This window comes from Ylistrum balloti, unplaced genomic scaffold (assembly GCF_031769215.1).
Source record: "Ylistrum balloti isolate Yb309-2 unplaced genomic scaffold, AGI_CSIRO_Ybal_v1 Utg369660, whole genome shotgun sequence".
NCBI lineage: Eukaryota > Metazoa > Mollusca > Bivalvia > Pectinida > Pectinidae > Ylistrum > Ylistrum balloti.
In genome coordinates this window covers 505,287-519,849 of record NW_026781911.1, presented here as the reverse complement: position 1 = coordinate 519,849, position 14,563 = coordinate 505,287, and the positions used below count along the sequence as shown (strand labels likewise).

The window sequence follows — 14,563 nt, the reverse complement described above, 5'->3', positions numbered from 1 at the left end:
AATAATATAAATCTGTTGAGATACAGGTGATGAAACACATACTAGTCTAATAAATACATGTTTTATAATTAATCATTTCATTTGTGTACCTTGTGCTTGTTTAGCTCACCTAGCCCAAGGGGCCACATGAGCATATGCTGTTTTGTGTCCTCTTTCCAAAAGAAAGAGGTGACCTTGAGACCAAAATTCAAGGTCACAGGTGTCAGATTTGTTGAAACCTGAAAATTACTTCTTCTGATAAATCAAAAGGCCCAAATGCATAATATTTTGCTGAAAGTAACTTAGGGTGAAGCCTGTATTGTTTATCGAAAAGAAATTACATTGGCCCATATTCAATGTGGGTTGAATTTGTAAAAACCTTTATTCAACTTTTTATGACTAACCAAAAGGCCCAAAGCTTATTTGGCTGAGAGGTTCTTAGTATGAATCCTGACAATTTTTTGTGAAATGAAAGGATCAAGACCCTTATTCAAGGTCACAGGGGTCAGATGTGTTGAAACCTTTAAACAATTTCCTCTGACTAACCAAAAGTCCCAGAAGAATGGTAATTAGCTGATAGGTTTCCAGTATGAAATCAACACAATTGGTGAAGAGAAATAGCCTTGACTCATTTACAAAGGCAAAGGAATCAAATTTGTTAAAACCATCAAAGAAATTCTTCTGATTGACTTAAAGGCCTTGACCTGTATTAAAAGTCACATGGGTCTGTTATGTTAATAACTTTGAATGACTCTATTTTTTTTTTATTTTATTTTATATTTGATTAAGTATCAAAAGTCCAAGATGCCTTATGGTTTAAGTAAGGTGTGAGAAATACTCGCATATTTTAGATGAACATTTAATACCAGGTGAGCAATGCAGGCCCATCAAGCCTCTTGTTTGTGTATAACTTTTGATTATAATGTAGATAAATGACCTTGGATTTGTCAGATACTATAACTTCCGTCTATTACTTAGATTAAACAACATTTGATTTGATAGATATTGTAAAGTCTGCATTTTTTATGGGTTTTAAAAAATGTTTTGTCATCATATAGCCCACTTTATCAGATAGCCTCCAGAAGGCAGTTAAAATTGAATACACAGGAAATGACAGTGTTGGACAGAACATTGATGATAAAGTTCTATGGTTGTGTATTTAAATGTAAAGAAGTGCAAAGGATATCCCTAGTATTACATAATAAGAACATAAATACATGGAGAAACAATCACTTATGGGGTTTCTTTTGAACTTGTAAAAAATGTTGTTTTCTACCCAGTTATAAATTTACCTTTAATTTTCACCTTATTAGCAAAAAAAGGGGTAACTAGGCAAAAGGTTAATTATGGATTCCCAGGATGGTTCTGAAGAAGTGTACCTGTTTTCAGGATGTTAATAGAAGTATGGTTCTGAAGAAGTGTACCTGTCTTCAGGATGCTGATAGAAGTATGGTTCTGAAGAAGTTTACCTGTCTTCAGGATGTTGATAGAAGTATGGTTCTGAAGAAGTTTACCTGTCTTCAGGATGTTGATAGAAGTATGGTTCTGAAGAAGTGTACCTGTCTTCAGGATGTTGATAGAAGTATGGTTTTGAAGAAGTGTACCTGTCTTCAGGATGTTGATAGATGTATGGTTTTGAAGAAGAAGTGTACCTGTCTTCAGGATGTTGATAGAAGTATGGTTTTGAAGAAGTGTACCTGTCTTCAGGATGTTGATAGAAGTATGGTTTTGAAGAAGTGTACCTGTCTTCAGGATGTTGATAGAAGTATGGTTTTGAAGAAGTGTACCTGTCTTCAGTATGTTGATAGAAGTATGGTTTTGAAGAAGTGTACCTGTCTGAATTCATGGTGAAAAAGTAAATTACATTCAAACGGTAGTTAGTTTGTAGTACCAGTGATGAACTGATACCTGTTGAAGAATAAGCAAGAATATCTGTTTGTGTTGTCTTTCTTGTTCATAAGGGTGTAAAAATAGGTTCAAAGATGTACAAAAGACACACATGAGAATAACACTTCATCAATAAAATTTTAGAAATAGATGCATTAGAGCTAAATAAATTAAACTGCATCATACAGCTGTTTCGTTGTCCTAGGACTCGTCAGTGATACAAGGGCCTAAATTATTGAAACCGAGGAGACGACAGAGGAAAATCCAATTAAGTCCAGTACACTTTTATAATCAATGTTGTTAGTCTTTCCAACTGAATGACAATCCATGACTAACCAATTCATTGTGATGACATTTCACACCATCAGTTACGGTATATATTCCCTTCAACCAACACAACGTTTGTAGATAATTAAAACATTAGCAATAAACTGCCTTCATCAATATTTACAAATGAATTACAAATTATGACAACTTTATCAGACCAAGGAAATGATACGAGAAGGAGTTTGAATTATTTACCGTTCAAACCTTTGATGCCATTTATTGGCATTGTTGTAGAATTTCAGATAAGTGCTGCAGCATCCACAGTCTATGTAGTGACAGATGATAATTGATGTTTAGTTGTTGTTTACAACAGATGATAATTGATGTTTAGTAGTTCATTACAACAGATGATACTTGATGTTTAGTAGTTCATTACAACAGATGATACTTGATGTTTCGTTGTTGTTTACAACACATGATACTTGATGTTCAGTTGTTGTTTACAACAAATGATACTTGATGTTTCGTTGTTGTTTACAACAGATGATACTTGATGTTTAGTTGTTGTTTACAACAGATGATACTTGATGTTTAGTTGTTGTTTACAACAGATGATACTTGATGTTTAGTTGTTGTTTACAACAGATGATACTTGATGTTCAGTTGTTGTTTACAACAAATGATACTTGATGTTTCGTTGTTGTTTACAACAGATGATAATTGAGGTTTAGTTGTTGTTTACAACAGATGATACTTGTCAGTATTTTTGTATTGTTGTCATGGTAGTTTTCTATCATATGGAGGTATTTTAAGAATAAGGTCTTGTTAAAACGTCTATAATTATGTCCTTAAAATTAGTTAGGTTTGTGTCACTGCATGTCATCTTAGCTGCTATTGGACATCCATTTTAAGACTGAATGGACTCCCAACTGTGAATGATTTCACAGGCAGCATGCTGCCGCAGTGGTATATGCGGTACTCTAATCACACTATGGAGATTGATGAAGTATGGTTATTAGTGGATCTTTCCAGGAAATTGTTCAAGTTGATTGGCATTTTTGTAAAATGATTACAATGTTTACCGCAATATGAAAAGGACATAAGGTTGTCACCTCAGCACATTGACCTCTGCACAATCATCTACAGTGTATAACTATCTGGAATGAAGCCCATTTATTGATGGATTTATAATATTACCAAGTGTGATAAATTGTTGTCGATATTTGTTTTCCGGTATGAATCAACATGTTGCAAATTTGACTGGTGTTTCACATCAGCTATAGGTTTGTAGTAAGCAGTATTTGACGTGATCTGCCATATGTGGGTTTTTATTGGAGTCGGTGTGATGGACCTCAAACTGACAGCGCCATGATTGATTGAAGTTACAGCACTATCAAACCCAAAATGAGTCCAACCTAGGGACTTGGTGATATTGGCATTAATCCGTTTAAGTTCCACCGAATTGGATTTATTGACAATATGAACCAATTGTTGTCCACCATACCAATTCCTATGACAAGTCAGCTACAGTCTCCTTCAATAATATATACTTCCACAGCTCAAAATCAGTGGATTTCTAGCCCATGAGATGGAGGGCTATTGAAATTGTCATACGTCTGTGGTCGTCCATTGTCCATCCGTCTGTAAACAGTTTTTGTTATGGCTTTATCTGGAGAACTACTAGATGGATCTTTCTCCTCTTCCAGATGTAGGTTCCCCTTAGTCCCTAGTTGTGCCCATTTGATTTTTGGACTGATTGGAAAGACAAAATGGCTTACAGGTGGCCATCTTTTTTTTTTAATGAAGATTGAAACGCTTTTTCTTTAAAAGTTCTTAATGGATCTCTCTCAGATTTCATATGTAGGTTTCCCTTTATCCCCAGTTGTGCCCAGATCAGCTAAAGAAAATCTTAGATTTCGCCTAGTAAAGATTGTTATCCCCTTTTTCTTAAGAAGTACCATCATGGATTGGACTGGTAAAGATTATCATTGGTGCTTCTGCAAACGAATGCTTAAATTTCTTATCATTGAGAGCAAAAACAGAGAAGGGAAAAGATCCAACTTTCAAAGAATAAATAAAGATCAAACAATGGTGGGCGCCAAGATCCCTCTGGGATCTGTTGTTATATAACATCATTTCTCCCATTAGATCAGAATAACTATATATACTGAGAATTCTGTGGAATTATATATCTTTTCTTCCACAGTATGTATGTTCCATCGATGTTTCCAACTGAAATTTAGACTGTAGTCACTTTCAATATGGTCAGCTGTAATCTTCTTCTGAAATTGGTATTAAGACTTTAATTTGGTTGTGTTTGGTCCTCAGATGCTCCTTATCGACTCTGACGCCTCCAAACATTTAGATACTGGTATTTTTGGAGATAACAGCCTATTATGATGATAATTATAGCTGTTCACACATCCAGTTCATTTAATTAAGAAAAAAAATTAAGTCTGACACCAGCAGAATGATTGTTCCTTCGGAAACCTTCATTGAAAATACTGAAACAAACGTATCTGTGTACACATAATCTGTATGTGTTATTCACGCAGTCTCCCATAATTGAATATGTATACAAGGAAAGTTTAGATTTCTAAAGTAAACAATTTTTAGCAGGTAAAGCAATTACAAATCCATGGAATGTAATTGATGCTTTACACTGTAGAGAATCAAAAGTAAGGGATGTGAGTGTTTTGGTTTAGTGATCCGATTCCATACCTGAAATCTCCTTTTCACCAATTGAAAGGTTGGTGGGTAATTATTGTGTCTACTTTTCTGAAGGTCATGTATCATGTAAATAGACCAAATCATCTTAAATGTCTGACCACAGGATAAGGTTTTTTTGTGTGGTGAAAATTAGGTCAATAGACTAGATTTTCATGATTTGACCCCAAGGGTCTAGGGACAGGGCCCCAAGTGGAAAAGTTTGTCAATAATTTTGCTTCATAACGCTACTCTTCCTTTTTGCTTGAATGGATTTATACCAAATGTGGTCTGAAATATCATCTTGGATTTGTCAGACCACCATCTGTGAATTCTATGGTTTGTCCATCCATTCATTGATTGTCAGATGACCGTTAAGGGCCATGACCCAAACGAAGATCAAATTATGGTGGGTGCAAATTCAAGATCCCTCTGGGATCTCCTGTTTTAGAATTTATGTTTCTGTCAGAGCTTGTTATCGACCAAAAGGCTTATTGCTGGATAAATACAGTAAGGTTTGATTTGCTACAGTGTAATCAGTTTTACTTGGAAAGATACACCTTTAACACATTATGAATGCCACAGATGTGGCAATGGTAAATCACTCAATAAGATGTAAGCAATACATGTACATGCTGATACGGCCTTTTGTTGAGATATATGGATTTTTTTGGAGACAGTTACTTACAATAAACTTACCTTAATTACAAGTACTAATTTTAACTACATGCAAGTATAACATTTTTATGTATGCTTGATGTTGTGCTTAATTAAAACATGCTTTTGATTTTATCCTTTATAGAATATCTCTATCTTTTTCTTTAGGAATCCTCAACATTGGAGTCTAACTGCATGGTGAAAGTTGATGATTATGGCTTCTTCATTTACTGGAAAAGTGAAGGAAGGGTTAGTATTTTGTACTGGCTTAATGTATTGTGTATTTTCATTATGCATACTGCGTTAAAATCATAAAGTTAAAATTATACCATTGTTTATATTTAGTCTTTTTGGTTGTGTTCTTGTTCCTGGTAACAAACATCTTACTATCTATTTAAGACAGGGGCAATGATGGATCCATCTATTCAGCATCAGGCTAATATTACATCATATATATACAAGTGAAGATCCAAGGACTTTGCTTTGGTCCTGGTCTAGGATGGTCTGTGATTCCTAGGGGGCTGATATCACAGACTGTTCTGTCCCGTTTTGTTACCCATAAGACAAACTCAAAGCAAATATTTCTTCCGTAACTCTAGGAACCTTGTTATTTTAAAACCACATATTTGATATTGTATTGATCACTCATTTTCTATGTAAACTATGAGAAGTATTGGATGGATCTTTCTCAAATTTTGTTTGTAGGCTCCCCTTGGTGCCTAGTTGTGTTCTTTTGATTTCTGAACTGATAGGCAAAACAAAATAACTGACAGGGGACCATCTCTGATTTGACAGTTAAAGATAATCATGTCTATTGGTTAAGAAGAATTTTCGGAATTCACATGCTTAAGAGAAAAAAGAAAGGAGAGGAGAAAATAGAAAGGAAAAGGTTTAATGTTTGAATTTTAAGCTTATCAGGAAAACAAAATGACAAATAGGTGGCTCTCTTGGATTTTGACAGTTGAAGTTTGTAATTGCTATTTTAGAAGTACTGGAATGATTGTTCTGAAACCATAGATTCTCTTTGGTCCCTTATTATAGCCATTTTTATGCTATGGCATACTAATGCCATAGGCTTATTGTCGTCAGTTATGAGGTGTTATGCAATAACACTGTTTTGATTATGACACCATTTTTATTGAATGTGTTGATGAGTGTAAGGAACGACAACTCTCAGTAGAGAATGGTAACCTGTGAACTATTCAAAATAGCTCTGCTTGAGAATCTGTATTAGAAATGATCTAATATCAACCTTGCTGTTCAAGTTTTATAATTGGAAATATTCTGTTATTCATCAAAATGAAAGGTGACACAGAACACTACGCTCCTCGTTGTCGCAATGTATGCTCATTAGCTCACTAACTGCAGTATGGATTTTGAGTATAGACTGAAATAAAAACTTAGAATAAAGAATAAATAGATATGTGCATTTGGAAAAGGTACAATCATTTGCTTTTGTTTTTGTCCACTGCCAAATGTTATAAACAAACTTCACATGTAAGGAGATTGACTGGTCAATAAATGATGCAATAATGGCAATTCACTGTATTAACATTGAACGTCAACACAATGTATTTGTTTTGGGTTCCAAGAATAATTAGGGCTTGGTGCTTGTAAAGCATATGAAATCTGATGATCACATTTTGGCAAAGCAAACTGTTACTGAACAGCATTATGTCAAGGCAGTGACTGGTTGTGTTAAAGGAAAATTTATGCCAGTTTTAAAGGTTCAGATTCACATTGTATTCAATAAATTTGTTAAAACTTTCAACATTTTCTTCTGATGAACCAAAAGTCCAAAAAGCAGAATATCTTGTGGAAAGGTTTTTCGAAGTCAAAGATCAACAAATTTTGAGAGAAAACAAAGAAAAATGAAATTACAGATAACCTTTAATGCAGGTCATAACTGCCAATGTTTAGAACTGAATGTTAGAAGCTAATGTTTATTGTGGAAATCGGTGAAAGTTGATTGTATTTGGCCACTTTTGAATGCCAATATGCACCTTTCATTAGTTCTGAAGTTACATAAATACATTGCTATAAATGCCTGAAAGAAGCGTTCCAATACCACTATTTTTTTCAGTCATCTGACCCAAAGGGTCCAGGTGACCTATTGCTATCGTGTATTATCTGTTGTTGTGCCTCATGTGCCATCCTTTAAAACACAACTTCTGCTTAATGCCTGGTGGATTTCAACCAAATATGGTCTGAAACATCATTGATAGCAGGAAATCATTTCTTAAATCCAGAAATTTGATTTGACTCCTGGGAACTTGGAGGCAGGGGCCCCAACAGGGAAAATGAAACAATATTCTACTTCAAAATGCTACTCTTTCTTAATGCTTGAATGGATTTCATTCAAATTTTCATCAGTAGGGTTAACAATTAACTTATGTAATTCCTAGGGACTGAGGGGTGGGGCCCAAAATGGGAAAGTTAGGCATGGTTTTGCTGCAGAATGCTACTCTTCCTTAATTCTTAAATGGATTTCAACCAAATGTGGTCTAAAACATCAGTGAGGGTGGAGGATCATTTCTCAAATTTGGAAAGTTGATTTGACCCCTAGGAACTTGGGGACGGGGCTCCAAAAGTGGACAGTATTTTGCTTCAAAATTCTACTCCTTCTTAATGCCAGGGTGAATTTCAACCATATTTGAACTGAAACATTGTTGCAGGTGGGTCATCATTTCTTGAATTCAGAAAGTTGATTCTACCCCATGGGACTTGAGGGCCTTGGAGCAGGGCCCCAAATGGGAAAGTTAATAAATGATTTTGCTTCAAAACGCTATTCTTCCTTAATGCTTGAGTGGATTTAAGCCAAATGTGGTCTGTAATATCATCCTGGGAATTCATCAGATTTGTCAGATCACCGTCTGCAATTTCTGTGGTTTGTCCATCCATTCATCGATTGACAGATGCCCTGTTGTTTACATTTTATATAAATATTCTGTAAACATTGATTTTCAGCATGTGTAGTTGATATATGCATTTGTATGTAAACAATGAGGAAATCTGTTTTCAATGCATTACAAAGACAAGGTAACCCTCCTCCTCCATTACTTGTATTGCATGAAACACTGTTTCATTGATGAGATATATGATCAGAAACATTAAAATAAAACCTCCCTGTTTATTTATAGGAAGGCCAGGTGCTGGAGATATCACAGGTCAATGACATCAGACTGGGCCTTGCACCAAAAATCAATGTAAGTAATTATGGTCTCTCTTAGCGACAAGAATGTCAAGACTTATATTCCAGAAGTATTTTTTTACTTATCATTTGTATGTTTCACTAATTTCAGCCATTTAACTTTTAAACATATCTGATGTTTTTGGAAATTATGCTTCTTCCACCATTTTATGCTCTACCTCTAGCTATGTGCCAATAATGCACGAGAAATTTGTTTCTATAGTCCATGTATATATAAATACATACCACTGAGTCCAGATGGCAAGTATGGTTATAAACAGAGGTGCTGTATAAACAAAACCATGTCACAGTGGGGAGTACTAACTGATGTTTGTAGATTTATTAGCCCACCATCATATAATTGGCGCTTAAAATAGTCCTACATCCGTGGCCGATCATTCATCCTTCGTTTGTCTGTCCTTAAGCAAGTCTTATTATTGAGAAGTGCTTGATGGATCATTTTCAGTTTTTTTGTATGTTCCACTTTGTCCCTAGTTTTGCATTATCCATTTTGGGATCATTGCAAAAACAAAATGACTAACAGCACCCATTTCTTGAGAAGTACTTGATAGATCATTCACAAATAGCCATGGTGTTTCGTCGGTTGTTGTGCATGGTGCGTCATGTGCCATGCGTTGTGCATGGTGCGTCATGTGCCATGCGTTGTGCATGGTGCGTCATGTGTTGTGTGTCATGTATCCCCTTGGAACTTTTGGGTGGGGCCCCAAAAGGGGAAAGTAGTCAATATTTTGCTTCAGAGCACTACTCCTTTTCAATGCTTAAATGGATTTCAACCAAATTTAGTCTGAAACATCATTGTTAGTTGGGAATCATTTCATAAATTCAGAAAATTGATGATTCAACCCAGGGTCCCAAAAGGGGAAGTAAGGCTTCAATGCTACTCTTTCCTAATGCTTGAATGAATTTCAACCAAATTTGGTGTGAAACATCATTGAGAGAAGAAAATCATTTTTTCTAAATTCAGAAACTCGAAACTTGATTTGACTCCTAGGGACCTGGGGGTGGGTGGGGCCAAAGATGGGAAAATGAGACAATATTTTTCTTTGAAACGCTACTCCTTTATAATGCTGGAATGGATTTCAACCAAATGTAGTCTGAAACATCATTTAGAGAAGGGGATCATTTCTTAGATACAGAAATTTGATTTGACCCTTAGGACTTGCGGGCAGTGTCCTTAATAGAAAATAAGACAATCTTTTCTTTCAAAATGCTCTTCCTTCTTAATGCTTGAATGAATTTCAACCAAATTTAGTGTGAAACATCATTGAGAATGGAATTTCTTAAATTCAGAAACTTGATTTGACTCCTAGGAACATGGGGATGGGCGGGCCAAAAATGGGAAAAGTTAATTAATATTTCTTAAATTCAGAAAGTTGATTTGACCCCTAATTGATAGGAATGACCTTGGACCCCTTGAAAGGTCACAGAGATCAAATATATTAAAATCTTTAAATGACTTCTCAATAACCAAAAGGCCAAGGATGATGATATTAGTCCTGTAGTATGCTAGTATAAGGGCTACCAACTTTGTTAATAGGAATGACATCGACCCACTTTCAAGATCACAGATATCAAATTTGTTATAATGTTTAAATGACTTCTTCCCAGTAACCAAAAGTCCCAGGGGGCTGGTACTGGACTAACGTTCAAGGCCACAGGGGTCAAAAGTGTCGAAATGCTTAAGCAACTTCTCAATAACTGAAAGGCAAGGGAGGGGTCTTGATATTGGTCTTGTAGCTTTCTTTTTTCAACAAGCAATGAGTCCAAGGTAATGGCAAATGCATGTATAAAGAATATGATTTCAAGTTTGCAGAAAATGTCTCGATGAACCAACAATGTCTTCAGTGTAAGCTGATGAGTACTTGAGCAATACATTTTAGGCCTATTATGCCTCTTTCATATGTCTTTATAGTCAGATGACTGTTAAGGCCCATGGGCCTCTTAATTATCACAGTTTCTATAAGTACATAATAGATCAAAATGCACCTGTTGATTCTTTGTTGTGTATTGGTAATTTTTGGAATGATCCTGAAATATATTGGCTGATAGGCTTGTTTTCTTTATTGATGTTATCATTAATTCACTTATCAGTACAGCATATAATGGAGATCAAACAAGAGAAAAGAAGAGAAAGGAAGGCAAGAGATCAAATAAGTTATAAAGATCATGTAATGGTGGATGTTTAGATCCTTTTAGTGTACCAGTCAAAGGATATACATACAGTGTTATGTGTGGCCAGAGCCTGTTGATGTTGACAACTATTGATTTGTTAACTGACCAGAGGAAACCAGTAGTTACTACCAAGCCTCACACCAAAGCTTTATTGAGATATGACTTTTCATGAAAAATAAGTTGTTTACTGTGTGTCTATCATTCTGTATTTGGAGTAAGTTAGTTAATGTTGCTCAGCCGGTAGCTCAATTGGTAGAAAATGCATAATCATGTTGGAGACTATGATTTGATCCTATCAAGGCACCATATCTTCATCTGGAAAAGATCTTTCCTCATTTTTAGCTCACCAGGCCAAAAGGGCCGAGTGAGCTATAAGGATACCGCAGTATCTGGCATTGTTAAATTTTCCTATAAATTGCAACTTGACATGAACGACTGAGCAGATTTTAATCAAATTTGGTCTGAAGCATCCTTTGGGGAAGATAAACAATTTTATGTAAATGGTGGGTGTGGTCCCCTTGGGGCCTGAGGGGCAGGGCCCAATTGGAAAATTTATCAATATCTTTAAAATTTATCTTGTTCTTTAAGAATTGCAGGATATTTTCCAAATTTGGTCTGAAGGGAAATAAGTTTTGTATAAATTGTGAGTCACGGCCCCATGGGCTCAGAGGGGCGGGGCCCAATAGGAAAAATAGAGTGAATTCTTTAAAATTCTTCTACTTCTGTTGGAATACCTGGATGTTGTCCCAATGTTGGGTGAAGAGGTATCAATTTTGATACTATGTTCAATCCTGTTTGAACTCTTTTCTATGTGATTCATAGATATTAATAGTCTTATAATAATAGTCATGTGATGTAAGTTGTCATGACAGCTTATAATAGTCATGAGATATAAAATGTAATAACAGTGTGTAATAGTCATATGATATTAGTTGTCATGGCAGTATGTAATAAATATGTGCTTTCAGTTGTTATGACGACAGCATGTAATAGTTATGTGATGGCAGTTGTTATGACGCCTTGTAATAGTCATTTAACATCAGTTAAAACAACATAAGGGCCCAGAATTTTAATACAGCAAGGAAAGATTTCAAAATGAAAATGAAATTATTCCGAACTTAAAGAAGCCCGATGTATGGACAAGGCAAGATAACATTACAAATAAACCATTAAATCCATCTCATGTTGTTTTGATTGAATTTTCTGTTTAAATCTTAGGTATATTAAATAGCATCAAAAGATAAGAAAGGCTTTTCATAAAATAATTCTGCATTTCCTATCAACAGCACTTACTTCATGGCTGTTGAAATCAAACCTATAACTTGTCTGTTTAGAAGTTCAGTTGAGTTGATTTGCCAATCAGATTTGTACTTACATGAGCAGATGGATGACAGATTACATGTTAAATACTATCATGGACACATTGTGATCGATCATGAAAAATCATGATACACTCATCAGTATTCTGACACAAACAAGTAGAATAATTAGAGCAACAGTAAACATCATCTCTGTAATATCAACAAGAAAAGTAGGATGTTGACAGAACAGCAGAACATATTTTCTGTCTCTGATGTTTCTAAGCTGGAGTAAATGTAAGTACTTGGTACACAGTGGATTAGGAAAGGCTTTTACAGAAAATTGAACATCAAGTCAGATCTATGTAGATATTAATTGCTAATGTATGTTAGTTATTATCTGATAAAAGATCAAAAACCATATGATAAACATTGTATCAAAAATGAAATTGCTGTATGTACTACGTCTTCTCCAAAAGAGTTGTTGTTGTCGATTTCTAATGTTTTAAACTAATCAATGTGCAGTGTTTGTACACTAGAGTCTCTGGGGTGTGATTGGCCAGTTAAATGGTCCATTTACATGCCCCTCCTGATCAAATCTGGTAAGGCAAACCAGCAAGATATACCAATAATTGATCAATATTGTTCAAATAACTAGGTACCAGAGCCATTTACAAATGACTCCCCATGTACATGATTGGGGAAAGTTGATATAGGAAGGGTATGCTCAGCTGAAAGTCCACCAATCCTACTCTGTCTTTCATGAGACCCTTGTTTGTCTAATTCTGTTAGGAGATAGAAAATAAAACTGGGGTGTGTGTGTGAGGGCGGCATTTCTTGGCAGGCTGGCAAATTAAAACTGCCTTTGTTTACCTTTTCCCTAGGTGTTTCAGACTTGATGTATCCTCTTAGATTCTGCCTGCTTCCATGGCAACTCTTCATGTCAAGGTCATTGAGCTTGCCTAGTAGTGCATATTTTTACAGGTCAGAGATTAGCCAAGTGTTTTGAAAATAAGTTGTATTAAGAGAAAATTTGCATTTTGTTGTGCATTTGAAATTCTTCATTGAACTTATATGCATATATCTTTGCTTACCAATTTTAAGTTGACTTATTATGCACACATAAACCCCATAAAAACACTGTCATTGGTGAAAAATTACTTTCTTATTAGGTCACAATTAAGTAAAATGTATATTCTATTTGTCCAATTTCCATATCTTCATTTGAACTCTAATACTAATGAAAAGACACTTGACAAAATAAAAAAGGTTCAAAACCAATTATCAAATTCAAAGAAGAGGGGAAGCTCATTTGAAAATAATAAACTAGGCCTTCTATAGACAAAAAGGGACGATTATATGGCAAAAAAGGGACAGTGATATAGACAAAAAAGGGACAGTGATATAGACAAAAAAGGGACAATTATATAGACAAAAAAGGGACAGTGATATAGACAAAAAAGGGACAGTGATATAGACAAAAAAAGGGACAGTGATATAGACAAAAAGGGACGATTATATGGCAAAAAAGGGACAGTGATATAGACAAAAAAGGGACAATTATATAGACAAAAAAGGGACAGTGATATAGATAAAAAAAGGGACAGTGATATAGACAAAAAAGGGACAGTGATATAGACAAAAATTTAAAAAGAATATGGCAACCAAACTTGAAATGAAATACACTGTAGTCTGCTTAACATAAATCTGCTGTTCTGTTTACTTTTTATGCGCACTGCTGAAGGAAACCAGAAGGGGAAAGCGATAACCACCCCACCAATGCAGATAGATAAAAATACTAGTTTGTCATTTACAACATTAGTTTATGATTAAAAATATTTACTGGATATACATGTACATATACAAACTGCAAGTTTATTCTGTTTTATTGTATACACACTTATAGTGTGGTCCGTGTATAGTGATGTTTCATCGACGTTGGTGCATCCTTTACCTGCTTGTAGCCCTGCTCAGTGCGTGGTCCGTGTATAATTATGTTTCATCGACGTTGCTGCATCCTTCACTTTCTTGTAGCCCTGCTCAGTGCTATCAGTGTTATATCAATTTAGAATGCTCATGAGTACATATTTGATGAGTTTTATTTTAAAATATTGTTGACGGGACTTGTTACTCTGATAGATACAAATGTGAGTGTAATACTTGTTTTACTTAAGGTATCAATTTCTCTAAGGTGCATATTCACATGTGTGCTGCAATGACAAGTGCTTCATAGTGCATTTTTTGTTTTATATTTGTACAATTATCTAAATGAAAAATATCGTTAGTGTATAAAAAATTTAAATGTTTATTTTTTTATTACTTATTTAGTACTGTCATGCGATGCTACGAGACACTTATCCGGTAAACAACCAATAAAAATAGGGCC

General features: G+C 35.0%; 1 protein-coding gene across 1 annotated transcript in view; it reads left to right on the top strand.

Annotated features, from left to right (window-relative positions):
- LOC132558785 (1-phosphatidylinositol 4,5-bisphosphate phosphodiesterase beta-4-like) overlaps nt 1-14,563 on the top strand; it is a 74,669-nt gene that overhangs the window by 14,495 nt on the left and 45,611 nt on the right. The window contains exons 3-4 of the mRNA XM_060223395.1: nt 5,665-5,745; nt 8,637-8,702. Coding sequence (XP_060079378.1) covers nt 5,665-5,745; nt 8,637-8,702 — 147 coding nt within the window. The remainder of the gene's footprint in view (nt 1-5,664; nt 5,746-8,636; nt 8,703-14,563) is intronic.